Source organism: Pan paniscus, chromosome 5, assembly GCF_029289425.2.
Source record: "Pan paniscus chromosome 5, NHGRI_mPanPan1-v2.0_pri, whole genome shotgun sequence".
Lineage (NCBI taxonomy): Eukaryota > Metazoa > Chordata > Mammalia > Primates > Hominidae > Pan > Pan paniscus.
In genome coordinates this window covers 158388451-158407427 of record NC_073254.2, presented here as the reverse complement: position 1 = coordinate 158407427, position 18977 = coordinate 158388451, and the positions used below count along the sequence as shown (strand labels likewise).

Sequence of the window (18977 nt, the reverse complement as noted above, 5' to 3'; positions counted from 1 at the left end):
ATTCTGGAAACCCATAGCATCCTTGCTGTACTTCTGAGGCTACTGCTGTTAGAAAGCTTTAGAAAGATTTTTGCCATGGCACTGGTGAGCCTGTAAGGGGCTAATAGCATTTTCATAGTCACTGAAGATTTTTTTTAAAACCTTACCAGATATTTAGAAATTACATTTAGAACTCATATTTTAAATTCCATAGAAATTTAATAAATAAGTGCATGAATTATTTTCAATTTAGTATATATTTTTCCACATTTATTTTACTTAAATCTTAAAAGAATAGCAGGGCATTTTAAACCATTTTCTCAGCAAACAATGTTATTGATCTTTCTGAATATGTTTCTTATTTACCTAGATCATATTTTTTAAAGATTATTTTTAAAAGTATAACTATATTTTAGAACAAAGTATAATGTGTACTGGTCAATGAAATACAAGGCTGCTTATTTTCTATAAGAAAATGAATTACATTATTTGATTGATTAAATGCAGCAGAAATGTAATTACATTATATATAATTAAGTGCCTATGAAATAATATTATAAGATGAGAAGATTGTGCAATGAAATATGACAATCCTTAATGGAATTAAGGTGAAATGCATTATCTTGAGATTAAGAGATTTAAAATAGAGTAATTAGAGTTTCAGGAATGAAGAATTATTTGCAATGAATTACACTGTCACAACAGAAGACAGTGTCATGTCTCTGAGCTTTAATTCTATCCTATCTGATGACTAAGTAGAGATGAATTAGACTTTAAAGAGAGGCCTTTAAAATGCTACTCAGGAAAGGTGAATGACAATAAAGAAAGAGCAGTATGAGTTATGTCAAAATGTAATTTACTTTTAATCGAGTGATTAACATTTTGCAGAAATGCCAAAAGTAAATATAATACCTAATCAAATATTTATTGATCCATTTTCTACATCTGTGTGTTCACATATACACACATATTTCTTAAAGAATTAGTTGTTCTAATCTGTCATAAAGAAGCAATAAATTTAAAATTTTCACTTTTAGTGGTTGAATTGACATAGGTTATACAGCTTCCTGCTCTTTAAATTATGTATTTCTAAAGTCCTAGAAGATATTTGAGATTAAAAAAAGAAAATTCCTCTAGGGAACTGTCATGTGCTCAATCGTTGGGGTGAGCATTGAGCCTCTAGTTTGATTTTCCTAGTAAGGCTCAGCAGGAAAAAAAAAAATGGCGATTTCAAATCCAGAGTACAGCCCACCATGCATAGAGGTAGAATGTTAGCACCATGAGCTGCTGGCTTGAAAATTGATTTAATCCCTTTAGTTATAGTCTTGTGGGCACTTGGCATGTTCTAAAACTGGAGGAAAAAATACTTAAGTTAATATGTACATATAAATATCTTCTATCATCTGCTATGTGGGACAACAACTCTTCCATCTGGAAGATAAGTGTAGAGGATAAACATACTTAAATAATTTTTACAAACTGGCTTTGTGCTGGTGTTTGAGCTATCCAAGTTTCTTTCTTTCTTTTTTTAATTTAAAAGAGTTTAATTGAGCAATGAACAATTCATGAATTGGGCAGCCTCCAGAGCCAGAGTATGCCCACAGACTTTCAAGTTTATTTCTAAATAGTAACCATGACTGATGAATGCCATTTTTCAATTAAAGGCAGTGACTAATTCAACAGATATTTATTGAATAACTGCTTTGTGCCAGGCATTAGCTGAGTGCCATAGGGGATGCTAAAGTACATGCATCACGGTCTGTACCCTCAAAAAATGTATAATCCAGTAGAAGAGACAGACTTTTTTTAGGTCATGATGCAAGATCAAGCATTTGGTGCCTTCAATGACGTGTGTCTTAGGTGTTCATCCTCAAATGGTTTGTTTCTTAATTTTCTGGGAGTTTGGGTGATTTTATCTTTTGTCTAGGAAGCAAAACTGGAGACTAAATGCAACTTTATTTTATTTTATTTTATTTTATTTTATTTTTTGATATGGAGGTCTCACTCTGTCGCCCATGCTGGCGTGCAGTGGCGCAATCTCGGCTCACTGCAACCTCCGCCTCCCAGGCTCAAGCGATCCTCCCACCTCAGCCTCCTGAGTAGGTGGGACTACAGGCACATGCCACCACACCCAGATACCTTTTTTGTATTTTTGGTAGAGACAGGATTTCACCATGTTGCTTAGACTGGTCTTGAACGCCTGAGTTCAAGTGATCCACCCACCTCAACTCTCCAACATGCTGGGATTATAGGTATGAGCCACCACACTGGCCTAAGTGTAACTTTCTATTAATGTTTTGTCTGTTCTTTAATGTCTTGATACAAGGAAGTTTTTTCTTCTGCTGCAGGGAACTAATGAAGCACTGCAGTTGTGACTTGCCCCTCACATGTGCCATTTATGCCATTGCACTTAGCGACCCAGTTTTTCACAGCATTGGCACCTTCTGGTATTCAAGGGTCTTCTCTCAGTCATTTCTGTTTTTCTCCATTAACGACAAGGTTGTAAGCATTTGTAAGTTTGCAAGCATTTATTTAAGTTTGTTCCTCAGTAGGGGAAGTGTGTTTTGATCATTCAGATGTTTTATTCTCTGTTTTGATTAGATAAGGTTCCCAATTTTTTCTTACCAAAATAGAAGTTACATTGTCCACAATATACCTACATTGAATGTGTGTCAATAATGCTAAAAGTGAACATTTTATACTTTTATGCATAAAATGATAGAAGTTTTAAATGTGTATGTGTGTATATATATGTGTGTGTATATATGTATATATATGTGTATATATATATGTATATATATGTGTATATATATATATATGTATATTTGAAAATAACTTTTTGAGGAGAATAACCATTCAAAAAGGTCAGTGCTGTAAGACTTTAAACTGGCAGGTAATTTAAAACAGATCAATCAATAACAGATGTTGTTATATACTTTATTATTTTATGGTTTCTCATGATGTGTTAATCAAACACACCTACACTCTAGAAGGAAAAAAAGAAGTCCCATGATGTGGCATTCCAGGTTTGATTGTAAAATCACTTGAAATGTCTGAATTAAGATCAACTTTAAAAAGTAATTGTGAAATAGAAGCAATTCATCTTTAACAACAGCAGTGCTACTGGGTCTCATTGTGGTAAAAGTACTTTATCATTATAAGGCGTTTCATTTTTCACTATAGTTGTATGTCACACCACAACAATTACCACAGTCTATCCAAATTGTCAGCCTCCTTGATTGAAGAAAAAGCTTTTCATTCAAGAAATCTTTATTAAGTTACTTATTTCATCACACAAGGCAAGAAATTAATGTTGATCTCTGCAAGATGACCAGATGAATGAAACATACTCATTACCATCACCACCTACACGCTAATGTAGAGTGGTTTTGGTGACCAGAGGATATATTTGAAACACTTCCAAAATTTTGTTTTGTTAAATAACACAGAGTGATTCTTCCAGTGTGTTATTAAATTTGCATTTGCTACTCCAGCTCATTTGAAAATGAGATCAAGGTGCTTCCTTTGGAAGGTGGAACTTGGAAAACAGCCTTACTGTGATAATGTGCTTTCCTTCCTTTTTTGCCCTTCAGCATTCATCATCATATGACTGGCTAACATTATTAATACCTTCTTATCATTTTACAACAAGCTTCTGGAAGAAAGTGCATGGTGTCAGCTTGCTTGAAAATAACATTGCTTTGCTTGTTCTACTACTCTACATTAGGGGAGAATTTCGATCGCCAGGCCAGCCTTCGGCGGTCTCTAATTTACACAGACACTCTGGTAAGACGACCGAAGAAAGTCAAAAGGAGAAAGACTATTACAGGAGTCCCTGACAACATACAGAAGGAGCTAGGTATGGCTCATCAGAACTGTATTCTGTTGCCCCTCACTGCTGCTCGGCCTTACTGCGCTAACCTCATTCATGGTGCTTATAAAATCGATACATTCTGATAGCCGTTTGGTGCCCCAACGGGCCAGCTTCCTTCCTGAATGAGGCATTAGGTGCAAATCTTAACATCCCATGGAGAGAGAGAGTTGATTGAATTTTGGGGAGAAGGTACAAGGAGAAGGAAGAGCTTACATGAAAACGATTAACTGGGATGATAGAATTCATAGTTACCTCATCATTGTTATGTGACATGGAACATTGGCTATTCCCACAATTAAATTTACTTGTCATTTAGATCTTAAGTTTTCATGAAACAGAAGTCATTCTAGGACGTCAGATTATGAATATGGACTTTCACTATAACTATAATGACACTACTGGTGGCATTTTGTCATCAGAAACAACAGTCTGGGATTATTGGTAAATGTCAATAAGATAGAAAATAGTCATTTATGTTGGATGGTGCCTTTATTACTTTCAGTGAAACAATTTCATAGCTTCTTTATCCTTAATTCTTTTTGTTCAATCTGTGTTTGGCTGGTGAAGAGGGTTGTTTAATTACTTACCCATTTTGTTTCTGGTTATCATTATAAATGCTTTGGATAATCCCTTCATTTTCCTCTTTCTAGATTAACTTCCTCTCACTGTTTTCTAATAGGGCCCATAATACCAGAAGGTCTGCAGAGGCACCATAGCATAGCTCCTGGGTTAGGACTAAGGACTCCAGTGCCAGCCCGCTTGGTTGAACCCTAACTCTGCCACTTGCTCTCTGGGTGACCTCAGTTAACTTCATCTCTCTGAGTCTACTTCCTCATTTAACAAACGGGCTTGGTGATGTTAATAGAACCTACCTCTTAGGGTATTTTGAGGACAATTTGTGCATGTGAGGCCCTTGGTACTTGGTTAGTACCTGGTACTACCATAAACGTAATAGCTACTGTGGTCATTATTATAGGAAACTTAATACTACCTGTCTTGAAATGTGTCCTTTCCTCTTTGGCCAACCTATGGACTTATTTCCTAATAGTTACTTTCACCTGATGTTTTTATTTACTCTCAAAAGTTACACTCTAGAAACTCAGAGTCATTATTTCTAAAGTTTGCAGTTAGTCTTTTAGTCAAAATGAGTGTAACCAGCAATAGTGATATATCTGTGATAGCACCTTGAGGTTGTATGTCAGCTTCTGGGTGCTACAGACATTGTGCTTCTCTGTTTGTTTTCCCAAACATCCCTGATTGAATGCCTTGTATTAGAGAGCACAGACTCACTTTTCTTTAGCTGGCATTTTCTCCTTTACTGCCATCCACTTTTGTAGTATATATGCTCTGCCTTCCATGCTGTAGCAATAGTCAGGTGAGAATAGCAATGCTCTGCCTTTGCCGCAGGCAGCCACAGTGACCCAGATGGTATACAGGTGTTCGCCCTGTTCTATCATGGATTGGTTTATTACAAACAAAGGCAAGACTGCAGCAGCTCCCATGGGATTGTGAAGTCTGTCTTTGGTTCGTGCCCCACATGCTGCTGCTATTAGTGGCCTGGTTCCTCTGTGGCTACCTGAGGTCTCCAGGCACCTTCCCTTAACCTACCTTAAGGAAACATGTGTGCTTTCTCTCTCTCCTCTCAGTTTATGCCTTATTCTTTCAGACTCTTTTTTCCATTCTTGAAGTGACAGCTAACTAATTCGGAAGCTAATCTGTACTCATATGTTCAGTAGATAGTTAATGGAGTAATTTCCTAAAGCATTCCAGCAACATTTATACTTTAACTGGTCTTTTTAGGAGATGTGCCTTCAAGGAGTGACTTTAAAGACAGGCATTTAGGCCCTTTGTAAGATCAGAAGGATAGTGTGGCCCAAGTAGAGATGCACATACACATAAGTATTCCATATGCATTGTCTGTATGCATATGTAATATGATGTCTAGAATGAGAGTTACAAATTTTTATCACTTTTATTACTGAACCAACCAGTATGGAAGCCAATAACTCAGTTGTTTCTTTGATCTTACTAGAATGTTCTGGCCAGCTAGATAAATCATATCTTTTGTAATTTTAGTATTTTTTAAATCAGTGATTAAAATCTCTGGAATCCACGTTCATTTCTTTTACATGTGACATGGAACTGTCACTAATGCTGGAGGGAAGAAAATAGCTTTCCCCGCATCATCTGGGTTGTGACTGTTGCCAGACACGAGACAGTCAATATCATTACGGTCGATGACATGACCTGGATTAGAACTGGAGGTCAACTGAGACAACAGTATCTGAGAGCTAGTTTTTTTAAAACAAAAAAGATAATTAGACAAGGACTGTAGTTTTATAGATAGGCTAGTTGGAGGATTACTGGATAGAATGAGGAGTTAACATTTGTATACAGTTTTATTTAGCAAAAATATTGGATTACATATTTATTTGTTCTGTCCTTTCAGGACTTCTGGTTGATCTTGCCTTTTTTCCCAGTATTTTACACTTATAAGGACTCTGGTTTGGAAGTCTTAAACTACCAAGATAGTATATCTAGGTAATGATTATCAAATCATACCTAGGTAATGATGATCAAAAATAGACACTTTATATTTTCTTTAAAATTAGTCTTCTTCTAGATATAAGACACACAAGGGAAGTATAACAAACAAATTAGACAAAAAAGAAAATGATGTCCCAAAGGAAAGGCATTCACTAGGAAAGATGCACCCTGTCCAAAAGACGTTGCCCAAGTTGCCAGCGGCTTTGGATTTTTAAAAAAATCTAACCAGAGAGGTACTTCCATGAATTAGAAAGGATTTATATTATCCTTAATTATATGCAGTTTTTATTTCAAAATCCACAAATAATAGACTCTGGAGACTAGCCAATATATAACACTTTAAAATCAAGGTATGATATTTAATGCTTATTTCCAAAACTTATCTGATAAACTAAAATTTGTTGCCTTTCGTTTCAGTGAATTGGACATTTTGAATTTTTTCTTTTATCTTAAATCTGTACAGAAATGTATCTGAACATCATATTATGAGGTTTCATCTTTTAGAATCAGATAGGATTATTTTGTTGATATATATATATAACACTTGGCTACTGAACTTATCCCCATACATATTCTCTAAGCAGAAAAGGCCTCATCTAAAGGAATCCCTTTATTAATAATTTTTGGTAGTTTATACTAAGAAACTATCTACTTGACAAGACTTTTTAAAAACTCATAGCCTAATCCTTAAATAAACTAACTTGTAAATATTCAGCATCCTTAATTACATATATTTTTTAGAAATTCAAAATATTATTAATAAAAGAAAAAGTATAAATAATTATTTCTGTACATTATGTCTTAAAATCAGATAAATCCCATCAAGTTTGAGCAGCACCTAAGTGGTCTACACTTGTTTGTAGTTGTCTTTTTGTAGTTTGTTCCATCCTTTAATCTGTAAAGACATACCTCAGGGTTATTGCAGCTATAGTTCCAGACCACTACAATAAAGTGAATATTGCAATACAGCAAGTCACACGAAATTTTTGGTTTCCAGTGCCTATAAAAGTTATGTTTACACTGTGCTGTGGTCTACTAAGTTTGCAATAGCATTATGTTAAAAAAAATGTACAGTGTAAAAATACCTGATTGCTAAAAAATACAAAGGATCATCCGAGCCTACAGACAGTCGTCATCTTTTTGCTGGTGAAGGGTCTTACCTCAAATTTGATGGCTGCTGACTGATCAGGGTGGTGGTTGCTGAAGGTAGGAATGACTGTGGCAGTTTCCTAAAATAAGACAACAGTGACATTTGCCACACTGACAGATCCTTCCTTTCTTGAAAGATTTCTCTGTAGCACGTAATACTGTTTATTAACATTTTACCGACAGTAGAACTACTTTAAAAATTTGAGTCAATCTCTCAAACCCTGCTGCTGCTTTATCAACTAAGTTCATATAATATTCTGAATCCTTTGTTGTCATTTTAACAATGTTCACAGCATCTTCACTAGTAGAGTCCATCTCAAGAAAGCATTTTCATTGCTCATCTGTAAGAAGCAATGCCTCGTTGTTCAAGTTTGATCATGAGATTGCAGCAATTCAGCCACATCTTCAGGCTCCACTTCTAACTCTAGTTCCTTGCTGTTTCTACCACATCTGGAGTCACTTCCTTCACTTCAGTCTTGATCCTCTCAAAAGTTATCTACGAGAGCTGGAATCAGTTTCTTCCAGACTCTTACTAATGTTGATATTTTGACCTTCTCCCATGAATTAAAATTGTTCTTACTGTGCTAGAGTAGTGAATCCTTTTCAGGTTTCCAACTTACTTTGCTCAGATCTATCAGAGGAATCACTATCTGTGGCAGCTTTGGCCTTACAAAATGCATTACAAAATTAAGACTTCAAAGTCAAAATTACTCTTTAAGCCATGGGCTGCAGAATGAATGTTGTGTTAACAGGCATGAAAACTTTGTACATCTTCATCAGAGCTCTGGGGTGACTAGGTGCATTGTATTTTGTGTGTGTGTGTGTGTGTGTATATATATATATATATATGTATTTTTTTTTTTGAGACAGAGTTTCACTCTTGTTGCCCAGACTGGAGTGCAATGGCGCGATCTCAGCTCACTGCAACCTCCGCCTCCTGGGTTCAAGCTATTCTCCTGCCTCAGCCTCCTGAGTAGCTGGGATTATAGGCATGTGCCACCACGCCTGGCTAATTTTTTTGTATTTTTAGTAGAGACAGGGTTTCTTTATGTTGTTCAGGCTGGTCTCGAACTCCTGACCTCAGGTGATCTGCCTGCCTTGGCCTCCCAAAGCATTGGGATTACAGGTGTGAGCCACTGCCCCCTGGCCTAGGTGCACTGTAAATGAAAGAAATCTTTTTTTTTCTGAGCAGTAGATCTCAACTGTGGACTTAAAAGTATTCAGTAAATCATGCTGTAAGCTGACATGCTGTCATCCAGGCTTTGTTGTTCCATTTACAGAGCACAGGCAGACTCTATTTAGCATAATTCTTAAGGACTCCAGGATTTTCAGAATGGTAAAAGAGCATTGGCTTCAACTTAAAGTCACCAGCTACTTTGGCTGTAACAAGAGTCAGTTTGTCCTTTGAAGCTTTGAAGACAGGCATTGACTCCTCCTCTTGTAGCTTTGAAAGTCCTAGATGACATCTTCCACTAGAAGGTCGTTTCATCTACATTGAAAACCTGTTGTCGAGTATAGCCACCTTCATCAATTAACCTAGCTAGATTCTCTAGATAAATTTCTGCAGCTTTTCCGTCAGCATTTGCTGCTTCACTTTTATGTTATATAAATGGCTCCTTTCCTTCAACCTCATGAAACAACCTCTGCTAGCTTCCAGCTCTTCTTCTATAGCTTCCTCACCTCTCTCAGCTTTCACAGAATTGAAGAGAGTTAGGGCCTTGCTCTGGATTAGGCTTTGGCTTAAGGGGAATGTTGTGGCTGGTTTGATTTTCTGTCCAGACCATTAAAACTTTCTCCATATCAGCAATAAAGCTGTTTTTTTATTTGTGTATGTTCTGGAGTAGCACTTTTCATTTCCTTCAAGAACTTTTCCTTTGCAGTCACAGCTCGGTTAACTGTTTGGCACAAGAGGCCTAGCTTTTGGCCTATCTTAGCTTTTGACATGCCTTCCTCACTAAGCTTAATCATTTCTAACTTTTGATTTAAAGTGAGAGACATGCAACTCTTCCTTTCGCTTGAACCCTTAGAGGCTATTGTAGGGTTATTAATTGACCTAATTTCATTATTGTTGTATCTCAGGGAATAGAGAAGCCCAAGAAGAGGGAGAGAAACTGGGAAACAGCTGGTCAGTGGAGCAGTCAGAACACACACAACATATATCAATTACATTTGCTGTCTTATGTGGGTGTGATTTGTGGCACCCCAAAACAATTACAATAGTAATATCACAGATCACCATAACAGATCTAATAATAATGAAAAAGTTTGAAATATTGCAAGAATTACCAAAACGTGACACACAGACACACAGTAAGCACGTTAGAAAAATGGCATCAATAGACTTGCTCAACACAGGGTTGCCACAAACCTTCGACTTGTTAAAAAAAAAAAAAAAAAAAACCCAGTTATCTGCAATGCACAATAAAGCTAAGCACAGTAAAACGACGTATGCATCTATAGCATTCATCTGTTTCCTATCATATTCTGAAACTTTATACTGTGAAAATATTGGAGGGTCTGTTTTGGGAATAGAATTTTGGTGGTCCTTGTGATAAGATATATTAGTTTTTTCATATGCTTTTTAAGGTCTTTAGGAAATGTTTTTGTTTTAATAAGAAAGTTATACTTAGCTGTAGAGGGTGATAAAATAGCTATATTTCTATTTTTTTTTACATGCCTAGAATGGTTTCACATTTAAAACTGCTACCCAAAAGTATCAGGATTTTGTTTATGCTACTTAAAGACAGTTAAAAATCTACCACTAACTCCATGCAAAAACTAGTACAATTTTGAAAGAAAAAAAATGTATTTGTTTATATGAGTTCAACTCCAAACACTCAAAACTCATTGTTGAATGGAATGAGATATTTTGAGTGTTTGGAATTGAACTCGTATACACGGATACACCGATACCAGTCAACTTCCCATCTTCTAAATTACTAAATGGCAAAATTTTGCACCTCCTCAAAGTGGGTTTTTCTTCTGTCCTGCCCTTTTGCCCATTTCCCTCTCTGTGTGGGACAGCTTCGTGTGTGTGTATGTGTCTGTCTATCTGTCTTCAGTGAGTGAGTACTTGAAAGAGGGTAGAGAGAGGAAATAGATCATCTTCGCTAAAAATACAAGTATAAAAATTCCTCTCCATCATCACAGTGAAGGAGAAGGCTTTATGCCGGGATCCTTCCTTCCAGGGTGCCATCTCCTTTGAGGTTGATACAAGCACAGTGCTGCCATTTCAGTACTACCCTCTGCTATCTGAGTGAGCAAAAGGCATCCTATATCCAGTCCATGCCCTGGTTAGATTATGTGTTGGGAGAGGGATGCCTTAGGAACCCCATCAGTCCTAGGGTCGCATCCAGGTGTCCACTGACACAGAGGGGTGTGCTTGACTCGCGTTGCTCAGCAAAGCCCGTGTTGAGATAGATACTTTTGGGTCCTTGTTGGATGGAGATAACATAGGGAGAACTATAGTTTTACTACTATTTTTAGAGATTCGATTTGTCTTAAGGATTGACTTTTTTTTTTCTCAGTACACTTTGGGTAGGTTCTTGTCTTTGTGATTTTTTTTCTTTTTTCTCATAAGCTCTGTTCTTTCCTGGGTAGCTTGAAATCTAACTGATTACACTTAAAGTTTACCTCGTCCACGTCCCTCTCTGTTGGCCCTTCCTTGTGTTTCTTTCTTTCTTTCTTTCTTTCTTTTTTTTAACGTGCTATTCTCTGTTTGGTTGTAAAACTCCAACGAATAAATCATACTAATTTGAGGAAATGTTCACTGGATCAGTTCCTGCCGGTTTCCCCAACTAGAACACAACAGATTGCTGCTGAATTTTGAATGTCACCAACAGAGAGATAATGGCTTCAGATGGATAATGAAATGTTTGGAACACAGATGGGCCTGTAAATCAATTTTCTTTGCCTTAGAATTTCCTTCTGACATAAAGAATTAATGTAATTAACACTGTTTTATACCAGTACCCCTCAAATATGGTATCTCTGTGGCCCTATTGTTCAATTACTACATTCATCTGCCTTTGGGAAAGATGTGTCACTGCTTGATAGATGGTCTGCACAGTCACCCAGTGGGCGAAAGGCTACCTTGAAGACTTTACTGAAAGGTGATTATTTCAAAGTAAATCCTCCTCTGAGCCCTCGGCAGCCTTGATCTTGAAGGGATACCCTGAGAATTCCACACGCAGCACTCAAGCCATAGGAGGATTGGAGGTACAAATTAAGAGAAGTACCTGACATTCATGACAATAATTTTTATTTTAGAGCTATCATTAACTTTTTTAATGTACTTAGATACCTACAGGAGAAAGGAAATTAAATCAAATAGAAAAATTTTTTTAAAATTCTGTCAGAGGGGTGAGGGTACACGTGATGAACTATGGATTTTATTTTCAGGTAACAAGCCTCTTTCTGCTTTATCTCCAGCATCAGGCACTGGCCAAGATGATGTTGATGGCCACTCAGTGTACACCCCTGATCACTACTCTACACTAGGAAGGTTCGATAGCTGTCGGTCTGCTGGGCAGCGCTCAGAAACCAGGGACTCCAGCTGTCAGACGGAGGATGTGAAGGTCGTACCACCTTCCATGAGGAGAATCAGGGCACAGAAGGGGCAAGGCATTGCTGCCCAGATGGGCCACTTCTCAGGTTCCTCTGGCAACATGTCTGTGCTGAGCGATTCTGCAGGGATCGTATTCCCTTCCCGCCTTGACAGTGATGCTGGCTTCCATAGTCTTCCGCGTTCTGGAGCAAGGGCAAACATTCAGTCCCTTGAGCCGAGGCTGGGTGCCCTCGGCCCTGCAGGAGACATGAATGGCACTTTCCTCTACCAGAGAGGTCACCCACAAGCAGATGAAAACTTAGGCCATTTAGGAGGTGCCTCAGGGACTGGAACACTTTTGAGACCCAAATCCCAGGAGCTGAGACACTTCGAGAGTGAAAATGTAATGAGCCCAGCGTGTGTGGTTTCTCCTCATGCAACCTACTCCACCAGCATCATCCCAAATGCCACACTGTCTTCCTCTTCCGAGGTCATCGCTATTCCCACTGCTCAGAGTGCGGTACAGCGGGAAAGTAAAAGTTCTGGCTCATCACATGCAAGGAGAAAATCCAGAGACCACCTCATCTCCAGGCATGCTGTGAAAGGTGATCATCAGTCTCCCGGTCGCCACTGGAATGAGGGCCATACCACCATTCTTTCACAGGACTTAGACCCTCATTCCCCTGGTGAACCCACACTGTTGTCCCTCTGTGACTCAGCCGTCTCTCTAAATGCTCCAGCAAATAGGGAGAATGGGTCCCAAGCTATGCCGTATAATTGTAGAAACAACCTGGCCTTCCCAGCCCACCCCCAAGATGTGGATGGCAAGAGTGAATCTAGTTATTCAGGGGGCGGAGGGCACAGCAGCTCGGAGCCCTGGGAATACAAATCCTCAGGTAATGGAAGGGCATCCCCCCTGAAGCCGCATTTAGCAACTCCTGGCTATTCCACTCCCACAAGTAACATGAGCAGCTGCAGTTTGGACCAAACGTCCAACAAAGAGGATGCTGGGTCGCTGTATTCTGAGGACCACGATGGCTACTGTGCATCTGTGCACACTGACTCTGGACATGGATCTGGGAATCTGTGCAATAGCAGTGATGGCTTTGGGAACCCCAGGCACAGCGTGATCAATGTTTTTGTTGGAAGAGCTCAGAAGAACCAAGGGGACCGGTCCAATTACCAGGATAAATCCCTATCAAGAAACATCTCTTTGAAGAAAGCAAAGAAGCCTCCCCTGCCACCCTCCCGGACAGACTCCCTCCGCAGGATTCCCAAGAAGAGCAGCCAGTGCAACGGGCAGGTGCTCAACGAGAGCCTGATCGCCACACTCCAGCACTCGCTGCAGCTGAGCCTCCCAGGCAAGAGTGGCAGCTCGCCCTCCCAGAGCCCCTGCAGTGACTTGGAAGAGCCCTGGCTGCCCCGCTCCCGGAGCCAGAGCACAGTTAGTGCTGGCAGCAGCATGACTTCCGCCACCACCCCCAATGTCTACTCCCTGTGCGGGGCCACGCCATCGCAGAGTGACACAAGCAGCGTCAAGTCAGAGTACACGGACCCCTGGGGTTATTACATTGACTACACGGGCATGCAGGAAGATCCGGGGAACCCGGCAGGGGGCTGTTCAACCAGCAGTGGGGTGCCCACTGGGAACGGGCCAGTCCGCCATGTCCAAGAAGGGTCCAGAGCCACAATGCCCCAAGTGCCCGGTGGTTCAGTCAAACCAAAGATCACGTCACCAGAGAAGTCACACAGAGTCATTTCTCCATCCAGTGGGTATTCCAGCCAGTCGAATACACCCACAGCACTCACCCCTGTGCCTGTGTTTTTAAAATCAATGTCACCAGCAAACGGGAAGGGGAAGCCCAAGCCCAAGGTACCAGAAAGGAAGTCCTCTCTGATATCTTCAGTATCCATTTCCTCATCGTCCACTTCTCTTTCTTCTAGTACTTCTACTGAAGGAAGTGGCACTATGAAGAAGCTGGATCCAGCCGTGGGCTCTCCCCCGGCTCCTCCTCCTCCTCCTGTTCCCTCTCCTCCATTCCCTTGTCCTGCAGACAGGTCTCCTTTCCTTCCTCCCCCACCTCCTGTCACAGATTGCTCCCAGGGCTCTCCTCTGCCTCACTCTCCTGTGTTCCCCCCTCCGCCGCCAGAAGCTCTCATTCCTTTCTGCTCCCCACCTGATTGGTGCCTTTCTCCTCCCCGCCCTGCACTGAGCCCCATTCTTCCAGATTCACCTGTGTCCTTGCCATTGCCCCCACCTCTCTTACCTTCCTCGGAACCCCCACCTGCCCCACCTCTTGACCCCAAATTCATGAAAGACACCAGGCCGCCTTTCACAAATTCTGGCCAGCCAGAATCCTCCCGGGGATCCTTGAGGCCGCCTTCTACCAAGGAGGAGACCAGCAGGCCCCCCATGCCCCTGATAACCACGGAAGCATTGCAGATGGTGCAGTTGAGGCCCGTGAGAAAGAACTCAGGCGCTGAGGCGGCACAGTTGTCTGAACGAACAGCTCAGGAACAACGAACTCCAGTTGCTCCACAGTACCACTTAAAGCCATCTGCTTTCCTGAAATCCCGAAATAGCACAAATGAAATGGAGAGTGAAAGCCAGCCTGCCTCTGTGACAAGCTCGCTTCTGACGCCTGCCAAGAGCTCGAGTCAGGGTGACCATGGCAGTGCGGCTGAGCGTGGTGGCCCTGTGAGCCGCAGCCCTGGAGCTCCAAGCGCTGGGGAGGCAGAGGCTCGGCCCAGCCCCAGCACCACCCCACTCCCAGACTCTTCACCCAGCAGGAAGCCACCCCCCATTTCCAAGAAGCCCAAACTGTTCCTGGTGGTACCACCTCCGCAGAAAGATTTTGCAGTGGAGCCCGCAGAGAACGTGAACGAAGCCCTCCAAGCTGTGCCCAGCCCCACGACGGGAGAGGAGGGCTCTGTGCACAGCAGGGAGGCAAAAGAGAGTTCTGCAGCCCAAGCTGGCTCTCATGCCACGCACCCTGGCACCTCGGTTCTTGAGGGAGGAGCTGCAGGATCCATGTCTCCCGGCAGAGTGGAAGCCAATGTCCCCATGGTTCAGCCCGATGTCTCACCAGCCCCCAAGCAGGAGGAGCCAGCCGAGAACAGTGCGGATACTGGGGGCGATGGGGAGAGCTGCCTATCTCAACAGGACGGAGCAGGTGAGTCTGGCTTCCTGGCTTCTCTCTCCTGTGCCCTCTGCCCATATGCAGCTGAACCAGATAGGGTTGTTGAATGCTCACACGTGGAAAGAACCCAGGTAGATCAGATTCCTGTTAAAGCTAGCAGTATGTAGGCTTCCTGTGTTAAAACACAGATTAAGTTACCAACTTTGCATTTTGTTATTATTTTTAAAATCTAGACCTAAAGGCATGGCAGAAAATAGGGGGATGGAGATGATCTGCAGCAGGCTGGGTATTAAATAGCAATGGGTAACATCTCCCTTCCGAAGAGCCGCGCAAAGAAACGTTGCAACAAAATTTAAGAGAGATGCCATGGGCGTTCCATACTTTAACAAAGAATGAGCTCTGGCTCTCAGGCTAGTGTCATTTCCTCCCTTCTTTGTAAACTATCAAACTACAGACCCACGGCATCTCCCTGTGGTTCTCACATTGTCGGGAATGGCAGGGAAGCAGCATATTTAGAAGCTTGGCTGAGGACTGAAATTCCAGTCACTTGTGCATCTTGTGTGCCTGCCTGCTTTCTGTAGCTGGGGTGCCGGAGACCAACGCAGCCGGTTCATCCTCAGAGGCCTGTGACTTCCTCAAGGAAGACGGGAGTGATGAGGTAATGACCCCCAGTCGACCCAGGACCACAGAAGACCTTTTTGCAGCTATTCACAGGTATTTCAAACTCCTTCCTCTGACTTTAATCTACTGTGTAATTCCTTCTTTCCAAGCAGCACCTCAATTTACTTTTCTTCCTTGAGGTTTCTTCTGTCACCCAATCATAACTCCTTAACTTTACTGTTGATTTTTTAGTGGGTTTCTACAGTTTTATTTCCTCTGGCTCCAATTTCTGTTTTACTTTGTCTCACTGATTTTTATGACATTGGGGACAGTGGCTCAATGTGATACGTTCTGGTAGGCGCTGCTCTTCCTGGCAAGGAGCGCAGTGTGGCAGTCATAAGACAGAGTATATTAGCAAGAGTCGGATTAAAGTGACTGACAGTGCAGTCAGGAGGAGGAATGCTATATTCTGTGGACTTAGGATGCACAGACTAGCTCCATGGGACTCTCTTCCTAAAGATGTTTTAGTTTATTCTAATTTTTTTCATTTTACAGAAAAACCACGATTATATAGAGCAATTTCTTTGGCTGCTTAAGTGTTTCTATAAAAGAGTACGGCCCTTTAAGCGGGAGCAAAAGAATGATTTATGCTTGTTAATATACCACTAGTGCCATCTACTGGCATCAGAAATCGTTGGGTTTAAAAACAAACAAAAAGGGTAAAATTTTCACAGTAATGGTCTGAACTGTTACACTTTTTATATGTGGTCACCTTTAAGAGTAAATATGATTTAGCACTAAAGTTTTACTTACTGCATCACTTTTCTGATTGGAAACAGCTGAGTACTCCCACACAGTGTCATTGTAAAAGCTGATGACTGTATATGTGCAACTACGTTAAGCCGTAATGCTGTATAAACCTTTTGCTTCCTTCTAGACTTCTCTACCACGGTATTTCCAGGTAACTCTAATGAATGTCCTTATGCTGCCAAGGCCTTATTTTGCCCTGAATGAAGAGCCTTTCTTTTTTTTTAACCTCCTGAAACAAAGCATCCTGTAGAATCATTTGATTCTGTGTGTGAATGATCTTATGTCAGCACTGCTTTCCCAATTCTTGGACTCTCCCTGAAAAGACTGTTGCATAAGATGAAAAACATAGTGCTGTACCTACCTGAAACTCTTCATGCAACACATTAACATCTAACTTGGTGTGGGGGGAACGAAGCCGGTGAATTAATGTTCTTGTCAAGAATTATGCTCTTTACGTCGCTCCTCTAGTGTTGGTATAGTAGATCCTAAAGACTGCCCCTTTTAACATGGACTGGTTTCTTCAATCTCATTAGAAGTGAAAAGGTAGCTGGTTGTCCAATTATTTCTCAAAACAGAGAAATGATAAATGATGCATCCTTTGAAACTTCAGTGGTGATTCTAGAAGTTCCCATAGATGTTTCTAACTCTTAACCACGCTAGACACATAAGAAGCACTCAATAAATATTTCCTGAATTAAATGAAACCAACTGGTATTTAACCATTAGAAGATTCTTCCAAGACTCAGAGTATTTCATTTAGTATGGAATGCACTGGGTTGCTAAATATACAGGCATATCTGTCTATTTATAATAGCCATCCACAGAGAAGATTTGCGTAGCCTGGTTGTTCTGTGTACTAGATACTTGGTTCCAGTGAGGAAACCCAACTGTTGTGGGTCCAAATTACTGCATATTTTTTTCCCAAAAATATGCCAAAGGCCTCTTCTATATTTTGGCAACCTTCTTAAGGCATCGAAAAATGTGTTGTTTCTCTTACTAGGACGTTACATCGACTGCAGATGTAGAAATCGGTCAGTTGGTGTTATTCAGTGCACGTATGAGAGAAGTCAAAGCCAAGTAGGCCTTAGGAATGGATTGCAGAGAGAGAGTGAGGACATATGCTAATTTCTGTTGTAGCGTTGAGAATAAATTAGCAGACATAGTAAAAATCCATCTACTGTCTGTGCTTTTTTAGGGCTTTATTTTTATGTCCTTCAGTGCTTAAGCTCATAATTTAAAATAAAGAATATCTAAGTTGAAACACAGCTTCCAAATTTTATAATGCAAATTAATTCGCTTCAGATTTAAAGCCAGATGGAAAATGTAGAACACCAGTTGAGGTGTGAAGTTTTTATATTTATTGAAGTAATTAGTTTTAAAATCAGTGTTAACTGTTTAAGCACTTTTTATAGCTGTCTTCATTAAAAATACATATTCGTGTGTGTGTGTTGTGTATGTATATGCAAAGAATTTGTACATTTAGATTTAATTATTTTAGTGGGCACCTGCTCTTGAGAGATGACAGTGCTTTCATAAAATCCCATCTTTCTTCCTTTTTTTTTTTTCTTTTTGATACAGAGTCTCACTCACTCTGTCACCCAGGCTGGAGTGCAGTGGCGCGATCTTGGATCACTGCAACCTCTGCCTCCCAGATTCGAATGATTCTCTTGCTTCAGCATCCCAAGTAGCTGGGATTATAGGCGTGTGCCACCATGCCCGGCTAATTTTCGTATTTGTAGTAGAGACATGGTTTCACCATGTTGCTCAGGCTGGTCACCCCATCTTCTTTCTTAATTCTATGTCTACAATTAAAGGTCATAGTTTTACTCAAGTTTAGTTGTGACTTGTTTAATGGATCTCAGCATACTCTCACCGTTTAAAATCTAAATTACAAATTAAGTCACCAGCCAATACCTAAAAGAATGAAATGAGCAGAGCTGCTTTGGGGAGTAGACCATGTAAGTGGTGAGGCCATGTGCTATAAGCTCAAGTCCTAGTTGTCATACTAACAAGTTACCTTTTCTCAGTTACCTTTTCTGAAACCCAAAGTGGTTGGACTAGACCATTTCTAACGTCTTTTCTAGCTCTACAGTTTCGAGATGTTAGGATGTCTGTAGTTTTGTCAGCCGGTCCTAACTCTTATCAGGGCAGACTGCTCTTGTTAACTACTGAGTGGGACCATGAAACCTGTATGGTAGGCCATGTTCTGCAGTCCCAAAGAGTCTGGTGCCCTGTCCACTCTGGCCACCCTTCAGACCCTGTATTGGGTCCTTACCATTTCCCAGCCTCTGCTTTAGTGGCATCTTTTTGACCAGAAGAATGGAGATGACGC

General features: G+C 40.8%; 1 protein-coding gene across 5 annotated transcripts in view; it reads left to right on the top strand.

The window, feature by feature from the left end:
- NHSL1 (NHS like 1) overlaps positions 1-18977 on the top strand; it is a 274952-nt gene that overhangs the window by 252082 nt on the left and 3893 nt on the right. For 3 of the 5 annotated variants that reach the window (XM_057302599.2, XM_008953046.4, XM_008953047.4), the window contains exons 5-7: positions 3707-3838; positions 11981-15268; positions 15817-15949. In XM_057302599.2, coding sequence (XP_057158582.2) covers positions 3707-3838; positions 11981-15268; positions 15817-15949 — 3553 coding nt within the window. The remainder of the gene's footprint in view (positions 1-3706; positions 3839-11980; positions 15269-15816; positions 15950-18977) is intronic. The other 2 variants (XM_063605470.1, XM_003827704.5) reach the window with 1 other exon arrangement.